The sequence below is a fragment of the Sturnira hondurensis genome, unplaced genomic scaffold (genome assembly GCF_014824575.4).
Source record: "Sturnira hondurensis isolate 20B ecotype Veracruz unplaced genomic scaffold, ASM1482457v3 Scaffold0013299, whole genome shotgun sequence".
NCBI classification, from domain to species: domain Eukaryota; kingdom Metazoa; phylum Chordata; class Mammalia; order Chiroptera; family Phyllostomidae; genus Sturnira; species Sturnira hondurensis.
Window position 1 is genome coordinate 1,098,633 of NW_028085930.1, and position 25,138 is coordinate 1,123,770.

Consider the following 25,138-nt stretch of genomic DNA (forward strand, 5'->3'; position numbering starts at 1 on the left):
TACCCAGCCTCTCAGCATTCCCCTTTTTCTCTGAGGCCCGCCTTTCCTGCCTGCCCTGGGCTGTTGGCTCTGCAGCCTGTACAGCTCTTACCCGTGGTCGTGCCCCTTGTCTTCTGCTTTAGCGGTGGTTCTTCCTGGGTTTGAGGGAGCACATCCTCTAAGAGCTTCTTAAGCGAGAGCAGCTGCAAGGTAAACTTTGAATCTGTTTATGTCTAAAAAATTCTGTCCCCATGTTTACATAATAGTCTAAAATTCCAGATTCATAGTCATCTTGTTTTGGAAATGCTCAGGCATTGCTCATTGTCTGTTGCATCTAATGTTGTAAAGGAGAGGTTAGATGCTAGTCTCATTTTTATTCCTTTGTCTATGAACTTTCTTATTCCTTTGAAGTCTTTAGCATCTTTTCTTTATTCTTAGTATTCTTGTATTTCAGATCAAGTGTGTTATCAGTTAGATTGATTTTTGGTTGCAGATAACAGGACACCAGCTCAAACTGGCTTAATGTTAAAAAGGCAGTTTATTGGTTCGTAGTCATTGCAATGCCGTAGGGTTGACTTCAAGAGCTGCTCAGTCTTGGCTCTGATTCTGTTTCTCTGTGATCGTCTTGGTTTAGGCAGCTGAGTAGGTCCCAAAACAATCCTGAAAGAGCAGAAACCAGGGAATTGAGGCAGGGACTGATGACCAGTAGAGTGTAGTTGGAGCCTAGCATCAGAGAAAGCTTACCAAAGAACACCTTTTATTTTAGAACTTTAATTGTGGTAAAATATATGTAACATAAAAGTTACTGTCTTAACCACTTTTAAGTAAACAGTTCGGTAGTATTGAGTACAGTCACAGCCGTCTCCAAAACTCTTTCACCTTGCAGCACTGAAACTGTACCCACCGTACAACCATTCCTCATTCTGTCCTCTGCCCAGCCCCTGGCAACTACTATTCAACTTTCCGTCTCTATGAATTTGATTTATCTAGGCACCTCATCTCAGTGGAATCACAGAGCGTTTTCCTTTTCCTACCTGGCTACTTCACTTAGCATAATGTCCTCAAGGTTTATCCATGTTGGAATGTCCTTCTTTTTGAGGACTGAATACTAGTCCATTGTATGCATGTACCAGGTCGTGCTTATCTATTTATCCATCGGCGGGCACTTGGTTTGCTTCTCCAGTCTAGCCATTGTGAGTAATGCCGCTACGAACATGGGTGTACAAATATCTCTTTAAGACCCTGCCTTCAATACTTTTGGACGCATACCCAGACAGGGAATTGCTAGTTCATGTGATAATACTATTTGCAATTGTCTGAGGAACCACAGTGCTGTTTTCCATAACCCCTTTACTGTCTTACACCCCCCACCAGTGCGCAAGGGGTCCCCATTTCTCTCATCCTTGTCTGACACTTGCTGTTTTCTCTGTTTTTTATAGTGGCCATCCTCATGGGTATGAGTGACATCTTATTGTCACAGTGATTTGCATTTCCCTAATGATTAGTGATGTCGAGCATCTTTTCCATTTGGAGAAATGTCTATTCAGGTCCTTTGCCTGTTTTTTTCATTGTTACTTGTTTTTGTTGTCACTGAGTTAAGACCTTTAATGTTGGCCTAATATGTGCTAAGTGCCAGGGAAACAAAGTTTAATAGGTAGAAATGGGTAGAAAGGGCATTCTAAGCAGAAGGACCAGTGGGAGCAAGGGCAGGGATGACTTTGCTGATGTGCTGAGGCTCCCTTGAGTCACCAGCTGTGCTGGGCCTTAGGCGCACATAGGCAGTGGGCACTGAAGCAGGGAGGGCACAGCTGTCCTTGCTGGTGGTGAGCTGGAGCAAGGAGGATGCCCTCCTGGGGAGCACAGACTGTGAAGACAGTCCCACCAAATGTTTACAAAGCTGCCCTCAGAAAGGTCCCTACAGTGCCGAGGGCACAGTGAAGGCAGTTGAGAGGGGTTGTTAAGAGGCTCAGAAGGCAGCTTCCCCTGAGATTAGGTTGTGAGCTCACAGTATCGACCAATAACCATGTTTGTTCAAAATAGTCCCTGCAAAACTCCCAGTGCAGTTCCGCACTGGGGTTCAACCAGCCCTCCCTAGGTCCCACACAGTGGGATTTCCTCAAGCACAGGCACAGTCTCACTTCAGCTGCAACCCAGATGAAGTGGCTGCCTGGAATTTAGGGACCACGTTACGTAGAAAGTACCTGACTTTACACACTGGACTCGAACTTGGCCCTGGGAAGTGCACACACGGTCGGGAGAAGGCAAGAACCACTGACTCCGGAAATGTATCTGCTGGGGTGCTTTGGGTCACGAGTAACCAGATAACCTTGACCAGCAGTACCTGCAGCGATGAAGATATTTTGGCAGCTCACATAATGAAGTCTAGAGAGAGTAGTATGAGATTAATGCAGCGACTTAGTAAGACCAAGCCTTTGTGGTCGCCCTTCATCCCTGCCATTCTGATAGTTAGGCCTTCCCTTTGTGGAGACAGGACGGCTCTGACACCCATCCACCACAGAGTCTGAGGCAGGAAGGGACAGAAAAAAGGCCTTCTGATCATTGCTCTTTCATCAGGTGGGGAAAACATTCCCAGAGGCCTCTAGACACTTTCTCTTACATCTCATTGGCTAGGGATGGATCACATGACCACCTCTGACCAATCATGACAAAGGGGTGTGTGGTGCTGTGGTTTCCAAGTGATTCTGTGCCGCTTGTCCCTGAAGCCAACACTATCTGGGTCTGTTAGCAGGGAGGAAGGAGAACCGCTGTGCTGCAGAAGGACCAGCAGATTCTCTGACACATTACACTCCCTCTGGATCATCGCTTGTGGAAGACAGTGAGCTTAAATAGTTTCATTTTGGCTGCATTTTCTTTTACATTTAAAGTTTTATTTTATTCAGTGAGGCCAGCACATGCAGGAGAGAGAATTCACTTGAGCTTGAGGCCTGTGGAATGAAGCTTCACTGTCTTCACTTTAGAGCTGATGCCTCCAGGTGTCTGTATCTGACTTTACCCACAGCCCTGGGCTTGAGGTGCTCTCTGGTTCCTCTGGCCAGGCCGGATGCTAGCTCTGCTTGTTAGTGTTGAGACCCCAGTGTCTGCCTGTTCCCCTGGAGCCAGGACTGTTGCCTGGGCCTCTGGGCACCCTCTCTTCCCCAGCTCCGGGGAGCCCTGCGCTTGTGGTATGCACACTCATTGATCACCATGTCTTCAAATGGCATGTAAGAAGAGCCATCAGCCTAAATACATTAGTTCTTCAGAAATTAAAGGCAAACTAACCTTTGTTGGTTTTCAAACTTACACATAGCAAAAAAAAAGTCACCAAGTCCTGACTCTGTGGGAGGGAGCCTGGTGCAGGTCAGCTGGAGGCTGGCGTGTGACCTGCTCTGACATATGTTGGGCTCCTTGGGCTGCCCCAGCCCAGGCTCCAGTGAGCTGCAGCGTTGGCTCCATCGCATCTCTGATTCCTACTGTGCAGAGCTGGTTGTCCTCGGACAAACGGTGGCTTCGTTTGACCTGCTCTTGCAGGAACAGGTAGACCCTCTCAGGGACAGTGGTAGCTTTCTGCAGGGTCGGCACATGTGAATCCTATTTTCTAACTCTGATGAAAAGCTTCCTCTTCCTCTTAAATCTCTGTGTAGGAGTGTGGGTCCTAATGTGTCTCTTCAGTTCATCTTCATAGCATCCCCATGGATGAGTATTGGGTTACCCTCCTTCTGTAGAGGCCCAGAGGGCTTGTTCAGAGTCATAGGGCTTGTAAACACCAAGCTCTTTCCATTACAGAGGTACCCCATGTACAAGCACAGGCAACCTCAGTTCAAAGCCAGAGTGTCCCTTGCCCTTAACTGTTTGAATGCATGCATCCTGTGTGCATGAGAAACGTTAGCCTATGTATGAGCTCCAGTGGGGACATGGACAGAGCATGTTCTGCCAGTTCTGCTAGTGGATTCTGGCGGTAACTGAGGGGAGAAACAAAATGTGTTTGGTCTATTTAAGAATCGTAGGCTGTGAACCACATGATCGTGGTTCGATTCCCAGTCAGGGCACATGCCTGGGTTGCAGGCCAGTTCCCAGCAGGGGACTCATAAGAAGCAACCATACATTGATATTTCTGTCCTTCTCTCCTTCTCTTCCTCTCTAAAGATAAATAAATGAAATCTTAAAAAAAAAAAAAAGAATCATAGGGACTGTGATTCTTTGAACTTTTCACCATTTGGATCTAATCTCTGGCCAACACAATAGCGATTACACATATTGTGAAATATATTTTGGATGAGCTTGGCTAAAAATTTTAATCAGTCACCATCCCAAGCCTGGCTCAGGTCTCCCTGTACTGCATAGGTCACTGCCCAGATTTGCAGTTGTCTGCTCATGACCACAGCAGTCTGCAGATATAGCTCAATTAAAGAAGGAAGATGGCCGCTTCCTCATAATTTCTGGGGGAAATGATATTACATGAGGTGGGGAAGGATTTCTGCAGACTTGGTTATGTTGTGCCCAGTGAAATTCTCAAGTGAACACCTGTCCTTGAACAGCAGGACTCTTGTTGCCTCTTCCTCTCTGTGGTTCCCTGGGCCCCCACTGGTCTACTCTGCTGTCGTGGATAACCTGGCCGGCTGCCCACCTTCCCAGGTATTTGAGGGTCTCCTGGTCATCTTCCTGTTGTCTTGAGTAACTTGATAGTGGTAACTTATTTTCTTTTTTAGTGAAACATGAACAAGCTAAACAAAGTTGCCTTCTTTGTTAGAATTTTTATATTGGAGTGAAATATAAGCAGTTTGGTAGACCAGACCCAGGAGGAGATTGGGAAATAAGTGATGAGGCTTGTGAAACAGGTCAGGACCGTCCAAGGGGCCATGGATGCTGCGCTGAGTTTCAACATTATCTAAGGTCTGACTGGGTGGCAGGGGATTAAGCAAGGAGTCAGATGTGCCTGTTAAAGGTTCCTTGAGTTGCTGCGCAGGGGACGGATCAGAGGAGGTGAGACAGGAGACAGGTTAAGAGTGTACTCAGGTCCAATTGAGAAATAATGAGCCCCATTATGGAGTTGGAGAGAGAGAGAGATGGAGAGTAAAGATATTGCAGAGGTGGAGCTGACAGGCTGTCAAGGCAAGGGAGAGGGATGAGGCCAGATGGCTGCCAGTTTTGTGATTTGGGTACTAGATGGGCCATCACACCATCCCCTGTCATCATTATGAACTGTTCTGCATTTAGCTGCTGTATAGGGAAGCCCCCGACACTGTAGAGGGTGTGGAACTGCTTTCCAAACACTAAGTGTGGCTCATTGCCCACTGCCGAACTGGAGCGGGCCCTGTGCATGATGGACCCTGGATCAGGTTTGGGCAGAAATGGGAAGAGGACAGAAGAGGCAGATGGTGCCTGGGAGGCGGGAATCAGGAACCAGGATCCCAGGAGGAGGCCCCGCCAAGGCAGCAGACACAGTTTATGGTGTGAGAGCAAAATTCAAGTCCAAAAGGGAGCTGACACCCCAGATTGGGAGACAGAAACTTACATGGGGTAAAGCAAACTGGGCAGATCAGGAAACAGTGGAAGCAAGAAGGGGAATGTGAGGGGGTACAAACCTGGGGTTTTGCCATTTGTAATTTGGGGGATGTTTCCTCCTTGATTGCGGCCACTTGCTCAGCCAAGACCATGCTGGGAAGTGGCCAGTGCTCTCTGGCTCTCGTTTTGATCTACTTTTCCCTTGTTCCCCAAAGAAGACTCTGCATTGGATCCGACGGGATGCCTGCCCTGAGGGGTTTAAAGTCTGGCAGGCAGAAGTGTTGGGGGAGCAACAGTGTAGACAGCATCATCTCTACGAGGCTGGAGGAGGGAGCACTGACTTCCAGTGGGCTACCAGGGCCAGTTCTGTGGGAGGGTTGTCCGGGAAGAGACCATTCTAGCTCCAGGAAATGGCATAAACAGAGGCCCAAGGGGCAGGAAGACTGAGAGGAAATGTCAGGGAATGGCAGGTGGTCCCTGCTCGGTGAGGACATGGAGCACCTGTGGGAAGAGGGGGCAGCCAGGAAACAATCGGGAGAGGTAGAGTGAGGCCCAAACCTCCCTGATGCCAGGTGAAGGGCGTGGCCTAGCCACGCATGCCAGTGGAGAACAAATTACTGAAAACCATATTATTGGCTTGGCATAAAGGCCCAGATTGTCTACAGTGCTTGGCACCTGGTAAACGCTCAATAATTGATCACATTACTTTGAGTGATTGAATCCAAACTCTAGAACTGGTGAATCTGTTTAGCAGATTGGGACCCGATTGGTGGGAGAGTGCGATTCCGAGTTTCATCGTATCAAGTATGGGAGCCATCACTGCAGCGGGTGAGGGTGGGCTGTCCAGCCCACAGCCATTTCCCCTCTCTGGGAACAGCACTGGCCACCGGTGTGTGAGCTCCAGTGACCATGTCTGTGCCCTGAGACCGGTCCAGGCTGAGACCATGGCACTGCCTTGTCCCTGGTCCTCCCTGAGATCTCACGCCCGGCTCTTCCTTTGTTCTGTGTGGTGGCCCGGTAGCCTTCTGATAACCCCTTGCTCCTTCGTGGCTTTGCCTTTGGTGGGGAGGAGCACTAAGATAACCAGAACTCAAATCTCTTGTTGGAAGTTAACACAAACAAACGCCCTAACAGATCCAAGCAGGTAGTGAAGCCCTGTAATGGGGTAGGTCTCCAAGTGGTGGGAGATGGTGATCTTACGTAGGGAACAAGGCCCGTACTTGGGGGCTGACCATGCGGGGGCACATGATAGAGAAATGTCATAGCTAACTGGCAGGTTTGGGTCCTGGGTGTCTAGAAACAGTGGAATTGTTCTCAGGAAAGAGATACAGGCAGCTGGAAGCAAGCGTGGGGGTGGTGAATTCTGTTTTGAACACAAGGAAAAGGGCTAATATTTCTGGAGACCCTCCTGTGGGTCAGGTGCTATTCTCGTGGGTCAACTTTGGTGACCTTTATGACAGGCCAAGGAGGTTTGTGTAATTATAGCAGGTCCTTGAACAATGTGATCTCATTGTAACGTTAACAAGATGCCATAGGAAATTAACTCTTGTTTATATCAATGACACCACAGTAACACTGATCTTGTTATACACAGTTTTGCCTAAAGTTGCAGAACTTAACCACACTAAGGGAAGACTTACCGTATCTCCGTTTTCACGTGGGTCATGAGGCTCAGGGTGGTTGGTTAATTCACTGTCCATCACATACTTCTGGCTCTCCACTGCTGCAACACAGAGTGCAACTGTATTAACTAACTCACTGAGGTTGGGTGGGGTTGTTGGAAGTGACGTGTGCCAATTTAAGGCAGAGCCTCTACTCCCGGTGAGGGACCTTCCAGCTCCCTCTTTTGCTCTGCTGCAGTCACTGACTATATCCCAGGTAGTTACTGCTCTATTGACTTGAGTCCCGAATTAAGGGACAAAGGTAACACAGAGCAGAGTCCCCAGACAGCATGGAATGGGTGTGTAACAGGAATATGAAACAAACCTTTATTGTTTACAGCTACTAATATCTGGGGGACTTGTTTGTTAATGCACCTTCTCCTGACTGATATGCTTAGTCAAGGTCACTCAGGAAGTGCTAGTTGACTTTGAATTCATGTCTCTCTGGCTTATTACCAAGCTAGTGCCAGGTGGATCTGCAGGGGCCCATAAGCAAGGTCAAGACTGGAGATACAGATTCAGGTGCCATCTACAGAAATGTGGTAGGGAGTGGAGAGAAAGGCATGGGAATTGAGTCTGCGGGCTTTGCAATGTGGTTTATTTCTCTTCCTCATGGTCTTTTTCTCCTGAGGGCTTGTGGTCGGCTCAATGTGGCCCGCTGCTAAGTAGGATGTCACTGCTGCCTGCCGGGCCTGGCGGTTCAGAAACAATGACTTGAGCTCGTTGACAGCTGCACACTCATAACGTTGCTAAAAACTTCATAAACCCCGATGGCTGTAAATAGCCCAAGTGATTGGCGGTTTTGCTCACTTGCAAATGTTTGAGTCTGTGTCCACAAATTGCAAATTGAGTAACTCAATTTTGAAGCACAGCTGTTATTTGGAAAAGACCCGTCTAGGAACTCAAACTCCTTGCAAAATGGCTATGCTTTATTTTTGTCGGAAAGTATCAGAAAACTAAACTGCCAAGCCATGTGGCAAATGCCCACTTGAAGCAGAGTACGATGGTGCCCCATGATGAGTCTGTTTTGGGGGGAAGGAGATCAGACAGAGCCTGGCTTTTGTGATCTGCATAAAACCAGATCTGCTGCTGTGCGTTTCAGCCTTCTAAATCCTGAGTGAGGGTTTTTCCTCCCATGAAAATTTTATATAAAAAGTTATAGTAGATTTTTTCCCTTAGGTATATATTCCCTTTCAAACAATATCCATTTCAAGTTTCTAAATATAAAATAGTTTTACTGGGGCAAAAGAAACTTATAAAAGTTTACACACCTTTTATTTCTTTATATACTAATTCAATGAACATTCACTAGGTCTCAGTATATCAGAAAAATAAGGCTTAGCTGCTGTAACAGAGAAGAGATTACTTCTCTCTCAGGTAACGGAAGCCCACAGGTAGACCGTCTGGGGCTGATGTGGCAGCTTCAGGGTCATCAGGGTCCACCTGGCTTTCTCTTGGCTTATTCTCTGTCAAACCTGGAGTTAGTCCTCAGGACACAATAGAGCTGTCGTACTCCAGCCATCACATTCTAGAAAACAGAAGTGAGAAGAGGAGAAAGCCATGCATAGATTACTGGCTAAACCTTACACACATGGCCTCACCCTGTTGCAGGGACTGGGGAGTATAGCTATATCCCAGCTAGAGACATGGAGTCGATTACTACAGGGGAAGGGACAATGGATATTGGGAAGTTTCCAGCAGACTCTGCCCTATGCTAGGTCCCAGATACTTGATCTTCCTGCTAGATTATAATCCTAAGGACAGGCACCAGGTTTTACTTGCCCCTGTCCCTCTAAGGCCCTAACTAGCGCAGTGGCTGGTAGTTTTGTTACTTTAATCATCTGCTCCTTTGCACTCCTCACAACAGATCCCAGGCACTTCGCACCTTCTGTCCACTCTTCTGTGCCTTCTTTGTTCCAAGTTGGCAAGTCAGCTGTGATTTGGGACATATTTCTTCTTCATTATCAGATGATGTTATCTCTACTGGAATAACATTAAACTCCCCATTCCTCTGTTTCCGGGTATTGACTCTTAACTCAGTTGCAGTGATGCTTAGAGCTGAGTGATCAGGGTGGGAGCTAGGCTGGTGACCACAGCAGCGGGCTGTGGGAGTGGCCCTCCTCGGGAGCCCTCTTCTGTGGCACACCTCCCAGCCCAAGCTGGTCTGCGCAAGCTGCTAGCAGGTGGAGGATGCTGATGGCTTCCTAAGGGCTGCTAGGTATTTTATCATGGGTGAATCTAAAAATTGCGGGGCCTTTTTTGAACAAGGCAAACAGCAGATGTGGGGACGGTGAATTCTGTTTTAAATGCAGTGAAAGCTAGAAGTCCTCTGGAGCACCCGCTATGAGCCAGGTACTGTGCTAGGCGGGTTGGTCTCGGTGACCCATGTGACAGCCCTAGGGGTGTGGGGTTTGTCTCCACGTCCCCTGTGGTTCAGTGAGGCTGGGCCTCTTCACCAGAATGCAGTCCAAACCCTTCCCTTCCAGGTGTGTTGAAAGACTCAGCGTCGATGTGTATAGTTGTTAGCACAGTGCCCAGCCTGTCACTCAGCTCCACCTTCCTGCAGCTGTCGAACTTGGTCCCAGCCCCTGAGGATAGGTTCCAAGAGACCTCAACGCATTCCTTGGCTCCTTCCAATCTTTTGAAAGTTCTCAACACTGAAGAGCCAGGCTGGCCCACTTTCCTGGGAGTCTCGTAATTGGGACGAGGGCTTAATTGGCATGTTTGTTTCCTCCAAGGATTGGCTGGCAGCGGATCCTCACACCGACAAAGAAGGCTTGCTTTGCTTTTGTTCTTAGCAGCACTGTGTGCCCATAGCAACAGTGGGTGAAACCAACAAAGTTGAAAAGGAAAAGCACCCCGAGTTCACATGGAGGTTGATTGCCTTGGTGAAGTTGACACACTTGTGCAGATGGAAATGATTCTGCTGGGTTCTGAAAAATGTGCTTGTCAACCCCATCGATTCAGGATGTAGCAAAAGTAGGTTTACATTTGATTATGTGGAAAGTGAGAATTAATATGTAATAATACAAGAAAAAGCTGTTTCACACACTCACAACTGTAAACCTACATTTGCCCCATCCTGCACAGATTGTGTCTCTGGTTTTCTTTAAGGTGAGGAGTCCAGCCAGGAGGTCTGTGTAATGAAAGATGTTTGTAGAATCCATTTCCATTCTGCCTGAAGCCATCTGGTTTATGTCGATAAAAAACAAGGCGGTTTTCCACCACTTACACGGGCCTGGTCCTGTTACGGGCACTCACCACAGGAAAGGTGAAGTGACTGCCTCCCAAGCTATGAGCATTAGCACATTACATCTGCAGTGACGGGCACTTAACCTTCCTGGCTCGCCTTTCCTCTCTGTGTCTCTGCAACGGCCTGTGACAAATGGCCGAGGGGCACGTGCTTAGTTAGAATTCAGCACATGTGGGGCATCGGCCAGCATCACATTACCTGGTGATTGAGGTGAGATGTTGGTAGCAGGGAAGACCATCTTCTGGGAAGCTGGAGCAGCCTGACCTTCACCAGGCAGAGCAGTCCTGGAGGTAGCTTGCTGGTGCACCACTGTGGGAGCACTTGAGAGCTCTTTCCAAAACAGAAGTATGAGTAAGTCACATCCTTGTTTAAAATCCTTCAGAGGCTGCACCCTGGCTGGTGTGGCTCAGTGGACTGAGCGCCAGCCTGTGAACTAAAATTCTTCAAAGGCTTCTCATTGAGCCCTGGCGGGTGTAGCTCAGTGGATTGAGCTCGGACCTGCGAACCAGAGGATCGCGGTTCGATTCCCAGTCAGGGCACATGCCTGGGTTACAGGTCGGTTCCCTGTGGGCCAGCTCCCAGCAGGGGACCCTGGAAAGGCAACCATACATTGATGTTTCTCTCCCTCTCCTTCCCCTCTAAAAGATAAATAAATAAATAAAATCTTTTTTTAAAAAAAAAGGCTTCTCATTGTCCGTAGGATGAAATCTCCCACAGACCCCTTGGGGGCCTGCATGATTCTTGTGGCTTCATCTTGGGCCACCCACACATCAGCTCATGCCCACACGTGGCCGCATGGACATACTTTCAGTTCATGATGCACCTTAGGTAGTAGTTTCTGGATGTTTACTGTGCTGGTCCCAGTGCCCGACACACCCTTCAGTAGCCTCCTCCTCAGCTCACCTCCTGCGCCTTTCCTGCCCTTGCTCAAGGGTCACTTCAGAGAACCAGCCCCTAAATAGGTGAGCATTACTTTCCTGTGGCTGCTGTCACAAATCGCCATAAATTGTTGGCTTAAAACAGCCTGATTTTATTTTACAGTTCTATTCTTTCAGAAGTCTGTAGTCCAGCTGTCAGCAGGGCTGTGTACCTTCTGAAACCTCTGGGGAGAGTCTCTTTCCTTGCCAGTTCTGGTATCTGGAGGCTGCTTGCACTGCTTGGCTCAGGGCCCCTTCCTCCATGGTCAAAGCCAGCAGCGTAGCATCCTCTCTCCTTTCTGAGTGCTGCTTTGTCCTTGCCTCTTAGTCTATCTCACTCTCCTGCCTCCCTCTTATCAGGACCCTTATGATAAAATTGGGCCATCTGGATGACCTAGGATAACCTCTCCATTTCAAGATCCTTCCTTTAATCACATCTGCGAAGTCCCTTTGCCTGGCAAAGTGGCAGCCTGTCAGCACTCCAGTTCCCTGGGGCAGAGGGGTGACCTTGGCGTTTGTGTGCCGGAAACTGCAGTGTTCCTCTTGGTGGGTCTTGGTGTTGAAGACAGCACAGCAGGCTAGGAATGCCTTGTTTGTTTTTGGTCTGAGTCAGGTGGGGTGGGGTACTGGGGAGTGGCCTTAAGTTGGTCTAGGAAGCCGGAAAGATCATATTATATCTCTGGAAGGCCCTGTCTACTGTTTGGGACAAAACCAGAGAGAGAAGGTAGTCGTCTGAAAGGGACAATGCGTGGTTGGAGACAGTCTTCTCTCATTCATTCTGCACGTTTCCTGAGCCCCTGTGTGCTGTGCTGTGCACCATGCAGGAGCGGAGGGGACCTCAACGAACAAGAAATCACCCTGTAGGAGTTCTTCTACTTGGGGAAGAGTGACATGGAAACAAAGCAATGATAGTTCTGTGGTTGATGAAGGCAGGAAGCAATCAAATGTGTAACAGGTACATTAGCATGATGGGGGAGGGGGACATCGGGTAAAGACCCCAAGGAGAAAACCCTGACAGCGGGGCTGAGGTGGGTGCTTCAGGTGCTTGGCATAGCGCTCGCAGAAACAAGGGGAAGGAAGGAGGCCCCATGTTGTGTTTCAGGAACGAGATGAAGTGCGGGCGTGGCGGCCATGAAGTGGGGAGCAGGGCACTGGAGAGGGCACCGGGGCCACAGGTGGAACTGTTTGCCATGTCACCAATTTCATGATGGGTTCCAAGAAGGCTGCCTGTTGCCTTCTCAACTTGTTAAACCCTTCAGTAGCAATTATCGCTCACTCTGTGGACCTCCATTAAATGCTTATTGATAAGAAGTCTTTCCCAGTAGCAAAAGTCTCCCCCCCACGCCTCACCTCGCTAGGTATTATTGGATGATAGGGCAGATGAGTCACTTTACAGGATTGTCCTGGTCTTGTGAGTCTGATGAGACTTGCAGTCACATCGGAGCCTGGCTTTTTCTCCTGGTGGACGCCCGTCACAGTATTTTTCTAGGTCTGAGCTTGGGAGGATGTGTGGTTGAAGCAAGTTAGAGTGTGCAGATGACGCAGGTGCACGGCCTTGTTCCTGAGCCTGGGGCAGTGTGCCCTCTGCCGCCGCCTGCCTGCGGTACTGCCCAGGCAGGATAAGTCATTGCTAGAGCAGCGTGGCTCTGTGTGCTCGCGGCAAAGAAAGAAAGGAAAGATACTTATTAAATGCCATTTATTCTTCTTCCCAACCACACACTTCATTACCACTGATGCCACCATTCAAACAAATGCTCTAATTTACAGTTTCTGGGAACTTTCAGAAAAATGGATCAAAACCCCAGGTTACCTGAAATGCTGCAGTTACATGTTATAATGGCCCTAAAAATTATATTTTGTCAAAGTGAAATAGAATTTTGAAAGGCTTCATAATAGTTATGAAAAACAGCTAGCCTCTTTGGATAACACTTATCACAAGGCTGCTCTTATGAATAGCTCAGCACACCTTGCAAATATCTCATTAAATCATCTAACCTCACTGGGCAGAAGCTAGCAGCAGCAGCTTGCAGACTGCCTTTTTCTCCCACAGTCAGGGGTGTTCCTGCTGCCTCCAAAGGAGTCTGAAGAAACCACAGACCACCTAGGCTGAGAGTTTTTTATCTTCACACTGTAACTTGGAACGCATCTTGAACAGTTCTCTACATTAGCAGGTACACTGGGCCCTCCCACGCTAGGATGCAGGTTTGTTCTTTGACTGGACCTTTTCAGTGTTCGTGGAGCCTTGCTCTGGCCTGGCTCTGTGCTTGGAGCTGACTAAGATTCAGAGGTGAAGAAGGAGCTTACTGTCTGGTGTGCAGGAAAGACACAAGAGCAGGTTGTCACATAGATGTGGTATGTGATTTGCTAAAGGTAGGTCAGAGATGAGCTAACCCAAGCCAAGTGTTAGAAAAGCCATCTCAGCAGCCTCCTGCACTGTCAACTCCCTCCCTGACCATTGCATCTCCAACTCATTGACAGACACTGGAAATCCTGTTCCCAGCCCCCTTTACCTCACCGATTTCCACTGGGGAGGCTGCAAAGCCAAATACTTGCTTTTCTAGCCTCCCTTGTAGTTCGAGTGGCCATGTGACCTAGTTCTGGCCAATGAAAAGGAAGCAAAATCAACAGTGGGGGTAGGGGGTGTTCCATAAAAGCTCTTATGTTCTTGAATAAGAGGGACAACCAGTCTAGCATAGCACCTGGATTCTTCTTCATGCCTTGATTGCATTCATGATGGCTGTAGCTACAGCATTGATCCTGTGATCCTGAGGGAAAACTGAGGTCATTGGTCAGATAGCGATCCAATGCCACAGCTGCCAATATCTAGACTTTTCATCATATGGAAAACAAATAACCTCTATTAGTTTAAGCCACTGAGGTTAGGCTTCTAGGACTTGCAGCCAAATGCGTCCCTAACTGATAACAGGCACCTAGCAGGCAGTCCAGATACAGTGATCGAAGTTATAAATAATGCGATCACCTGAATTGAGTCTTAACAGATTGGGGTGTGCTGGAGGTATTTCAGTGAAGGAAACTGAAACCGCATGTACAAAAGCTTGAGGCAGGAGGCCATGAGGAGCCCACAAAGGAACCATTAACAAGAAGTTCATTGTTACTAGAATATAAAGTAAGAGCCAGGCAGTGGTTAGATACAAGCCTAGAGAATCAGACAACAGGGGCCAGATTAAAATAGTTTCCTTAGATGCAAAGAAGGTCCCAGGTTCCCGTGACATAACTCCACGGTACCCCTGGAACTGCAGAATTGTAGTGAAGGCCATCACAGCAAGAGGAAGAGAGAGGAAGTGAATTCATCCCTCCTGTTGGCCACTGTATTCGTTACCTACTGCTGCGTAACAAGTTACCCCCAAACTTAGCAGGTTAAAACAACGCATATTTACAATCTCATTGTTTCTGTGGGTCAGAAATACAGATGTGGCTTAACTCTGTCTTCTGACCCAGAGTCTCTTACAAGATACAGGCTGCAGTCTCATCTGAAGACTCGGCTGGGGAGGATCCACTTCTCATTCACTCGCACGGTCATTGGCAGGGTTCAGCTCCTCACCCCGTGGTCTCCCCACAAGGCAACTCACAAGAGGGCAGCTGACTTTTTCAGAATGGGCAAGTGAGAAGGCAGAAGGAAGCCTGTGTCTTTTTGGAGCTTCTCTCAGAAGTGGAACCCCACTCCTTTGCTGTATGCTATTCGTTAGAAGCAAGTTACAAGTCCAGCCCACTCTGAAGGTGAGGGAACAGCAGGTGAAGACCGGCAGGTGCAGGTCACTGGGGGCCGCTTTGGAAGCTGCCAACCACAAGCACACTGCCACCTCTTTTCCCCTTCTCCCCTCCCTTGTTGTGTAGCAGAAGCATCACCATTGTCCTTCTAGTCACCAGCCACTGTGATTATTGATTGAACACTCCTTATGTACCAGACACTTTCCCACATGTAGCTCATTTACCCTCACGACAACCATGTAAGAGTAAGTAATATTATCCCCATCTTGACTGCTGGGAATCTGAAGCTCAGAGAAGGACTGCGATTTGCCCTACATCACACAGCCAGTCAGAGGAAGAACTAGGACTCCCTCTCCCCGACCGCAGTGCAGCTCCTCACCGCTGCTCCAGGAGGCAGCACCTCAGAGGCGGGAGAGCCCCCGTCTGCCAGCCCGCCCTGCAGCCCAGGCTGCTCTGTGCTTTCCTGTTGGCTCACCGGCGCCAGGGGCCACAGAGCACAGAGACTAGTGGGCTAGGCCCCCTCAAAATGTTCGGGCCCCACAGAGAGGACAATCAGAAAAGATTTGTGAATTAGATAATAACCCTATGAAAATATCAATTTCCTGATTGTAATTTGCTCTGCTGTTACATAAAAAAGTCTTTGTTCTTAGAAAACATATACTGAAGTATTTAGAGGTTAAGAGGTATTAATCTGTGACTTTCAAACATTTCAGAAGAAAATAATTTGAAGGTAGACACAGGTGCCTCTGTGTGTGTGTGTGTCTGTGTGTGTGTGTAGAGAGAGAGTTAGAGAGAGAATGATAAAGCAAGTGTGGTGAGATGTTAGCATTTGGGGAATCTGGGTAAAGAGTATAGAGGAATTCTTTGCATGAGTTTTGCAGTTTTCCTTGTTAAGTCATAAATTGCTTTAAAATAGTCTTTTTAAAGTATTGGTGTCCTCTGGGACCTGAGTTCTACTTGGATTATCAAAGATGACGTTATGTGGGCTCTTACATACCTCCTTCTGACCCCAAGGCGACCCACCAGAGACCAGGGAGAGTGTAGAGCTTATGGGCAGAGCATGGTCTCTGAGGTCAGGCTGCAGGGTTTCAGCCCTGGCCCTGTGGCTTCTAAGGCCCCCGAGGCGTACAAGTAACAACCGTTCAGGTTGCCCCAAGGGTTTGGTGAGACAGGGGCCCTACTTTGTCGTGGTGCCTACCATAGTTCTCGGCCCATGGCAAGCCTCGCGAGCATGTCGCTGTCGTGATTATTGCCTCGGTTGTCTACCAAGTGAGAAGTAATGTCCCGTGTGTGGCTTAGAGACACTGGTCTCGACGGTTGTCTTAGTGCCAATGCCCTGACACGAGTTTTTGTCCCCATAAGGCAGAGTGGCCACGGCAGCAGGTGTGAACGTGCCTGACAAGATGAAGAGCCGCGTCCCTGTGGTGCTCCTGGCCTGTGGTTCCTTCAACCCCATCACCAACATGCACCTGCGTTTGTTTGAAGTGGCCAGAGACCACCTGCACCAAACAGGTCAGTCAGGGCCACACCCAGTAGAAGAAAATGGTGGGCAGGGCCTCATGGGGCTTTGCCAGCTGTTGTCAGCAACACCATTACTAAAACTTCTCTGTTTATTCACTCACCACATAACTGGTGGCATACATTCCTTCCATCATATTCTGAGGGCTAACGGCCCTGAGCCATGTGACAAGTACCAGTCATATCCCAGGTCATAGAGTGGAATCCTCCTCCGGGTTCCCCTGGGCCCCTGCCCACCCCATGCTGCCCGTGAATGCTAGACACTGGGCACTTCACAGAACCTGTGTCTGTGAGGGCGTCCTTCCCAGCGCTCCCAGAAAGCACTTACGTGCGCAGAGGAAGAGGTAGCACGTGCCCTTGAGAACCTCTGCTACTCTTCAGTGGGGAAGCAAACTTTCTACAGTTGACCCTTGAACAATGCGGGGGTTAGGGCCATTGACCCCCTGCAGAGTTGAAAAGCCACATAAAACTTTCAACTCCCCCAAAACTTAGCTGTACGGAATTCTCATACACTACTGGTAGAAATGTGAGTGGTGCAGTAGCTGTGGAAAACAGCTTGGCAATTTCTTCCAGGGTAAGTGTTTACCTACCATATGATTCAGCTGCTCCATGCCTATTTACCCAAGAGAAACTGTAGCATATGCTCCTGCAAAGACTTGTGCACGACCATGCAGAGCAGCTTACATGGTGTTAACCCCAACCTGGAAACAATCCGAGCATCCACCAGCGTGTGCCTGCAAACACATGGTGTCGAGTCCCTGCAGTGGAGTAGTACTCAGGGATGAAAAAGGTGCAGCCCGAAACACGGGTGCCTCTCAGTTACACTGAGTAGGATAATCCAGAATGGAAAAGAGTGCACACTGTATGCATTTCATTTATTTATATAAAATGCTAGAAATTCTACCTGAAACCTATATAATTTTATTAACCAATGTCTCACCCCAATAAATTCAATAAAAATAGATAGATAGATAGATAGATTCTAGAAATTTCAAACTAATCAACAGTGACAGCAAACAGACCAGTAGTTGGGAGGTCAGGGAGCAGCACGGGCGGGGGAGGATGACAGGGCGGCCCAAGGGAAGTTTGGGGTGATGGATAGGGTCATTATCTTGATCGTGGTGTTGGCCTCATGGGTGTATTCGTGTGTCAAAACTTACCACATTATACCTTTTAAATATGTATGGTTTATTGTATGCCAGTTACACCTCCATAAAAAATACTAAATTAAAAAAAAACTCCACAAGGTTCCTTCAGCCCTATATAAAATGAGATAAATTCTGTGGAACAAATGAGCCAGTTTCTTTAACAAAGAAAGAAAGAAAGAGGAATTAGAAACTGTATAACTCAACAGAGATACTAAGAGACATAAACCAAATACCATGCATGGGCCTTATTTGAATCCTGATTCAAGTAGACCATAAAATGACATTCATGAGTGGGGGAGGTCTGCACACTGACTAGATACTAGATGCTATCAAAGAATTAGTGTTTAATTTTTAAGGTCAGTGATTTCTGTTGTGTTACCCTTGGTCCAGCAATACCGCTTCACGAAATTTATCCTAAAGCAAGTATTTGGGGGAAACAGAGTATCTCTATTTGGGGGAGAGGAGGAATGCACTCCCTATACATCTTTAAATCTTGTGTGGAATAACGTGTAGCTTTCAGGGTGTGTAGCTTCTACTTGGCTTGCTGCGAATATCTGCTGGACCCTGAGCTGCCGAGTGGCTTTTCCTGCCCACTTTGACTCATCAGAAGTGGCTTCGTGGGCAATGTCTTTGCTGTGAGCTTTGTTGGGGCAGGGCCTGTACTCTGCTTACTCGAATGTGCTGCTTCACAGACAGCGGCCTGTACACACTGTGTTGGGGACTTCAGGTGTTTGAGGTTCTTGCAGGCTCTGCTTCACCCACATGGTAGGACTCTGGTGTGACCCAGTGAGGTGTCAGAGAGTGTTTCTGGTCCCAGAGGTCATGGTAACCACAGAATGTATGGATATACATTAAATTGTGTATGATTTCTTTCTATCGCTGGGGTATTAATAGGTAAAGGAGCCTTGGTCACAAATGACCTCCAATACTTTCTTTGCCTATATTCTTAGTCATTCCTCTGCAGAAAGTACTTGGTCATTTTGAAAGTCCAGAATGCATTTTCCTGCCTGTGTCTTTGAATGTTGTGTGTTGGGTTGACACCTTTCAACATTGCACAGATATTTACTGCATCTTTCCCAGGCCGGGCACTGTTGCTGGAAATAGAGTTGTTGAAATTGTATCCCCTGCCCCGGAGGTTTACGCAGTTTTGTGGGACTAGAGATGCACAGCAGCCGGTGATGTGGCACTAGGTGCAGAGGAGGAATGTCTCCCCTGGCAGTAGCAGGAAACTTCTTGGAGGTGACACCCAAGGCTTGGGGAATGTGAAAGACAGGCAGGCACAGTTGGGGGGGGCGGGGCGCAGAGAAGGGAGCATGGGTAAAACATGGAGGTAGAGAGAGCCACATTCTAGCACATGGGGGAGAGACGAGGCTGGTAGGTAGGGAGGATTTTCCAGGTCCTGGAAAAGGGGACCTTTTTTGCCACCAGGAGGGGTGTGTGGTATGAATTCCTCTTCTCTGCACAGTTGAGCATCGTCTCTCCCCTACACACAGCCCCAGTCGCCGTCCGCAGCCTCCCACAGCCAGCAGGTATATGCACTGAGCCTTAACCCAACCCACCCCTCTCCAGGGACAAATATTTAAACCGAGCCATTCCTCTCAATCAGAATCAGCTCACGGTGAAAGCTGCATGAAAATCTGGCCCCGAGGCTGACTTCCTTTTTCCTTGAAGAAAACTAAGATCTCCCTTCCGTTGGTGTATTTTCACTAACAAAAAGAATCATAATTTGTATTTGGCATTGCACGCACATAAACTGAATTGAACAAGCTGAGGCAATTTGTTTAGTACCTTTAAATAGAAATTGACAGTGTCTTCCTAGTTTGCTGCAGTGGCTCTAGTTTCGAACTCTTCCCCCTTTCCTAAGCATCCCTTCTTCAAACTGCAGTTGTCCTTCCTACATTGGTTTCTCACCTGTCCTCCTGGAACAACAACGAGAACTTAAAAACTGACAGAATCCCTATAACATATCACAACTTTTAACTACCTATAGTCCTGTGACAACGTAGATCCGTAGATTTTCATCCATACACTGACAAAGTCATACCTGCTCCAAGGGTAGAATATTGAACAAGCTATTTTTTTACCCTCCTGGACTTGAAAGACTGTCTGGGAATAAGGTGTGGGCCAGTGGGGATGTGTGGCATCTGTGGGTTTTCTGTGTTTGTCAGTGCCGTCCGCCCTCGAACCAGAGACACCCCCTCGCCTGGCCCTGTGTGCCGACGGGCACTCTCCGAGAGGGTTCCCAAAGCCTTGGTGGCTGCACGTCTGTAGTGGTTGTGGGTGGTTTTAAAAGTTCATTTGGGATTTTTATTCTTGATCTGGTTTTTGGCAGAAATGATCCAACCCAACATATATGATGTGTCAAGAGCATCAGACATACCTAAAGCATTTCATTCAGGATTCGAGCCTGATTTCCTCTGAAGACGTTGGATGTATTCCCAGTTGTAAGCAGTTGTTTTCCCAACACGTAGTCACAAACTTACTAATGGAGGTCGAATTCAATTTGTATTGCTTTCTTTTATGTCAACGGCTTATTATTTTTAGTCAATGTAATTTGGCCATTGGCCTATGTTTTAACAACAGTCTACATGTGTTTCATTTTTTAAATCAAAACTTCTGCCAGTTTAATTAATATTTATTTATTTATTTTAAGATTTTTATTTATTTATTTTTAGAGAGGGGGGGAGGGAGAGGAACATCAATGTGTGGTTGCCTCTTGTACACCCCCTACTGGGGACCTGGCCCACAACTCAGGCATGTGCCCTGGCTGGGACTCGAACTGGTGACCCTTTGCTTTGCAGGCCGGCACTCAATCCACTGAGCCACACCAGTCAAGCTTAATTAATATTTATTCATGACAGCGCAGCATCTGCTTGTTTTATGTATCTAACAAACTCATACCATCCTTACTATTTGCCAGGCAGTGTTCTAAATGCATTACACGAACTCATTTAACCTCCATAACAATCCTGGGAGGTGGGTACTATTACTCTCCTTATTTTTCAGATGGGGCAGCGGAGGCTCAAAGATCTAGTAACTTGCCTGAGGTTACACAGCCAGTAAGCAGTGGAGACAGTTTGCCCCAGATTCTGTGCCCATAACCACCATGTCATGTTGCCTCCATTTACTCAGCAGATTACCTGTTGAGCTGGGAATTCTGCTAGATGCAAACATACTGTGGGAGCAAAAGGGGTGTCTGCACTCTGGGGGGTGGGTGCCTTAGTCACCTGGGGCACTAAAGTGTAACAAAGATACTGTCGACTGGGTGACTTAAAGACAACAGAAGTTTTTTTGTATTGTTCTGAAGGCTGGACACCCAGGATCGGGGGCCAGCATGATCAGGCTCTGGTGAGAACTCTCTTCTGGGTGGCAGGCTGCCCACTCCTCATTGAATCCTCACACGTGGAATGCAGAGCCCAGAATTGGCCTTCTCATGGCTCTTAGAAGGGCACCAATCCCATTCATGAGAGCTTCATCCTCATGACCTCATCTAAGCGGGTCTCAACATAGGGGTTTTGGAAACACAAATATTCAGTCTGTTGTGGAGAGACAGACATTAGTCAAATCCCACAGAGAAAAAATTACTCAGGTGACATGTGCCACTAGGGGAAGTTCCCTTTGCTATCAGTGTGAATGGTGAGGCAATTTGACAAACGCAGAAAATCCAGGGGAAATGTTTCTGAAAATGTAAGGACTGAGCTGGAGAAGAATAGAATAATCAGGTGCTTTTTAGGTTAAAGTAACGTCTGAGGTCAGGGGATGAAGGGAAAGAGCTTTCTTGGTGGCAGCAGGCCTCTGCAAGGCCTCCTGGAGGGGCAAGTCCCTAAGACAGAGTTGGTGAGAGCCCAGTCTGGGTGCACTAGCAGAAAGTAGGGCAGTGGGTGTGGGGGCAGATTGTGGGGTCTGAAAGGCCAAGTAAGGAATGTGGACGTCAGGTGAGAGGGACTCAGTGAAAGTCTTTAACCAAGTGGCCACCAGGTAACTCCTACTAGGTGAGATCTTGACACACAAATCCTCAGAGAACCTCTGGAAAAGCAACTGCTAGAATGCTCTTAGCAACTTGTAACCTGGAAAGCTCACACCCCCATCCAGTGCCTGGATTGCTGGCTCAGAGTTCAGGCCCTCTCACCAGAGGGAGCTGGGCTCAGCTTTGGGGGCAGGTGCACAGCCCCGGACAGCTCCTGCCTGCAGCTTGGGCCAGGGTGTACTTCCCACCTCATTGCTAAGGTGATCTGGTGCAACCTTATCAGATGCCTGGATAAGGTTCTGACTGTTACTTGCCTGCTCATCTGGAAACTCTACCAAATAGGGAAATGACTTATTCTCCATGAACTCTTATAGCTCTTAACAGTCATCTTTTTCTAAATGCTCAGAAACTGTCCGTTCCCTGATGTTGCTGTGGTTTGAATTCAGGGCCCAAAACTATCGTCCAGAGTTTATCCTTTATGCTTTTCTATGACCAGCTCAACAGATGCCTCCAAAGGAATAGCACTGGTTTCCTAGACTCATGGAGAGAAAGTGGGCACAGATCTGCTCTGCTCTTCAGTCTTTGTTCCAGCCTAGGCAGGATTGGGAGGCCAGTGCCTGGCAGCCTGCCAGCACGCACACCCACCCCACCCAGCCATGCTCAGCTCTGGCACGGTTGCTCTGAGGCCCTGGGACCCTCCATTTCTCCTGCTCTCTCTTGGATGTCACAACCCACAAGAGAAAGGACTGCAGAATAGTGAACCCTAGAGGAGATGCGCTCTCCTCCCTGTGGCCATGGGGTCACAGAGAGAACACTGGCTTTGAAGTTAACCTTCTTGTCAAATGCACTCACTAGTCCATGATGTAAGCAATTCACTTCACCCTTCCAGCCCGAGTTTCCTCAACTGCAACATGGGATAAAATCTCCTAACCTTATAAGGTTATAATAAGGCTTAAATGAAATGAGGCACCTAAAGTGTCTAGCCCAGCTGACATATGCAGTGCACATTTGGCCTCTCCAGGAGCAGGCCCCGACCCAGTGCTGGTTTAAAGCAGCCCCCATTCTGTGGCCATGACCAGACAGGTTCCTATAGTGATCTCATATCTGTGCGTGGGAGTGAGGAACGCACCACGCAGCGTCTCCTGTTTTCCGTAGCCCTTTCCTCATACTTCACGATGTTACTTCCTAACGATCCTGCCACACATGTTTGTGGCATCCCAGAGTAAATTGCATCGTAAAGATAACAACCCAGCTGAAAGCTTTGTCCTCCTTCTCCTTTGGACAACCTTGAGGAAGGGAAAGGTATCCATTTTATGGCTCCCAGGTTTTCCTCTCAGCAACTTGCACTTTAAATGGAAGTGTATTTATTGCAACATCATTTATATCAGCAGTTTTGTGTTACATAAAAACATCTTATCGGTGTCCACTATGTTTCACATGACTCTTGCTATCCCTGTGGTTTTAATTTTGATTCTCTAATATACAGTCAAAATAGAGAGAATTAAATGCATTGAGATCAGGTGGTGCTGTGTAATCTGAGATAAGGGGAAAATTAAGCTGTAACATTCTATTTAAGGCAGTGACAGCTCCAGTTCTGGGTCTTCTGGGCTTTAGGAGATACCAGGAGAACATGAGTAAATATTATGTAACCCCAGCATGTTACTTTAATCTGGGGCTCACATGAATGTTTATTCATCAGATAGAGTGATTTTAATATATATTCATGGGCATCCAGTTCTCCATCCAGCCTGTTCTGAAAAATTGTTCATTTGCACGTTTCTAATTTAAAACTTTTTTCTGCAGGAGATAGATTTAAGAATGTTGGATTATTCCAGCAATTATGGTATTAGGAACCAAGATAAGTTTTAACTTTTCATATGAGGCTTCAAGGGTCTCTGGCTGCAGGAGTGTTAACGCTACAGATTCTTTCAAAAGGAGGCGCTGTTCAGATTTAATAACAGATCAGCCTTTTTTGTTATCCTTATATGTCTACCTTGGGATGTGGCTTAGATGAAACGGATCCTGGACAGGTCTCTGAGGGGACAGCTTCCACGGCATTACTTTTGCACCACGTTTGACTAGGCCGGGTTAGAGGTCAACAACATTTAACCCATGAGTGACCTTTTTAACGAGGCCTGCAGACATTTCGGGTCTCACTCTGCATCACTATTGCCCGTACATGCAGTGCTGTGGAAAGTGGGAACCATTACTCATGTCCCTGTGAACTGCAAGATGCCGCCCACCTCTTCTCATTCTCTCACCCTTTTCTCCTTTCCCCCAGCCAAAGGTACAAATACAACAAATCAAGGCTTTTTGTTTATTTTTTTATTATTTAGTTTTACTTTGTCTCATTCCTCAAAAAGAGCTGAAGTTGCAAGCTATGTGTCCAACAAAGAACTAGGATCTAGAATATATAAAGAAATCTCAAAACTTAATGAAAACACAAACAGTTCAATTAGAAAAGAGGAAAAAGACACCACGAAGGAACATTTCGTGGAAGAGGATTTACAGATGGCAGAGAAGTACATGAGAGGATATCTAACAACATTCGCCATTAGGGAAGCTCAGCTTTAAACCACAAGCAGGTGTCACTGCTTACCTATTGAAATGACGAAAGTGAAAAACAATGACAACACTGAATGCTGGAACGGCTGCGGAGAAACTGGGCTGGTCCTAATGGCGGGTGGGAGTGTGACATGGCACAGCGGCTCCGGGGAGCTGTTTGGCAGGTCCCCGTAAAACTAGATATGTAAGATAAAACCACATCTGACCCAGCTATTATCCTCTTGGGCATTTATCCCAGAGAAATGAAAGCTTATGTTCACACAGAAACCTGTGCAAAATGTTCATTACAGCTTCGGTTGTAATGACTGAAAACTGAAAGTAATCCAGATGCCCTCCAAGGGCTGAGGAGTTAAACTGGATTCATCCAAACCACAGAACCGGACTCAGTAATAGAAAGAAAGAAACTGCACCTGAAAACTTTGATGAATCTCCAGGAAATAATGCTGAGTGAAAAAAGCCAATCCTAGAAGTTTCCATATTGTATGATTCCACTTACATAACATTCTTGCAATGATAAAATTATGTAAATGAGAGCAGATTAGTTCTTGTGGTGGGTTGGGGATAGAGGCTCTGGGGGGAGGGGTGGAAAGGGGGGGGAGTGGGCGTGACTATAAAAGTTCAGCAGGAGGGTCATTATAGTGAGTGAACTGTTGCCCAGCTCTGCTGTGGCGGCGAGACGTGCAACCTGTGAATGTGATGAAGTCTCGTAGAACCAAATACGCGCACTCAGGGGAGGACGTGTGAAACCTGAGTGAGATCGGTGGATGGGAATCAGTCCCCGAGTCCCGATTGTGCCGTCACAGTGTTACCATGGACCAAACGGGGCAAAGGGCACAAGAGACACAGCCATATTCTTTCTTACAACCACATAGATCTCTGTAATTATCTCAGAATAAAAG

At 47.5% G+C, this 25,138-nt stretch overlaps 1 protein-coding gene across 5 annotated transcripts in view; it reads left to right on the forward strand.

Moving 5' to 3' along the window:
- NMNAT3 (nicotinamide nucleotide adenylyltransferase 3) overlaps window positions 1-25,138 on the forward strand; it is a 97,401-nt gene that overhangs the window by 29,864 nt on the left and 42,399 nt on the right. For 3 of the 5 annotated variants that reach the window (XM_037061180.1, XM_037061176.1, XM_037061178.1), the window contains exon 2: window positions 16,404-16,553. The exons of 1 other annotated variant lie outside the window; for it this stretch is intronic. In XM_037061180.1, coding sequence (XP_036917075.1) covers window positions 16,445-16,553 — 109 coding nt within the window. In that variant the 5' untranslated portion in view covers window positions 16,404-16,444. The remainder of the gene's footprint in view (window positions 1-16,403; window positions 16,554-25,138) is intronic. One more of the 5 variants, XM_037061177.1, reaches the window with a different exon arrangement.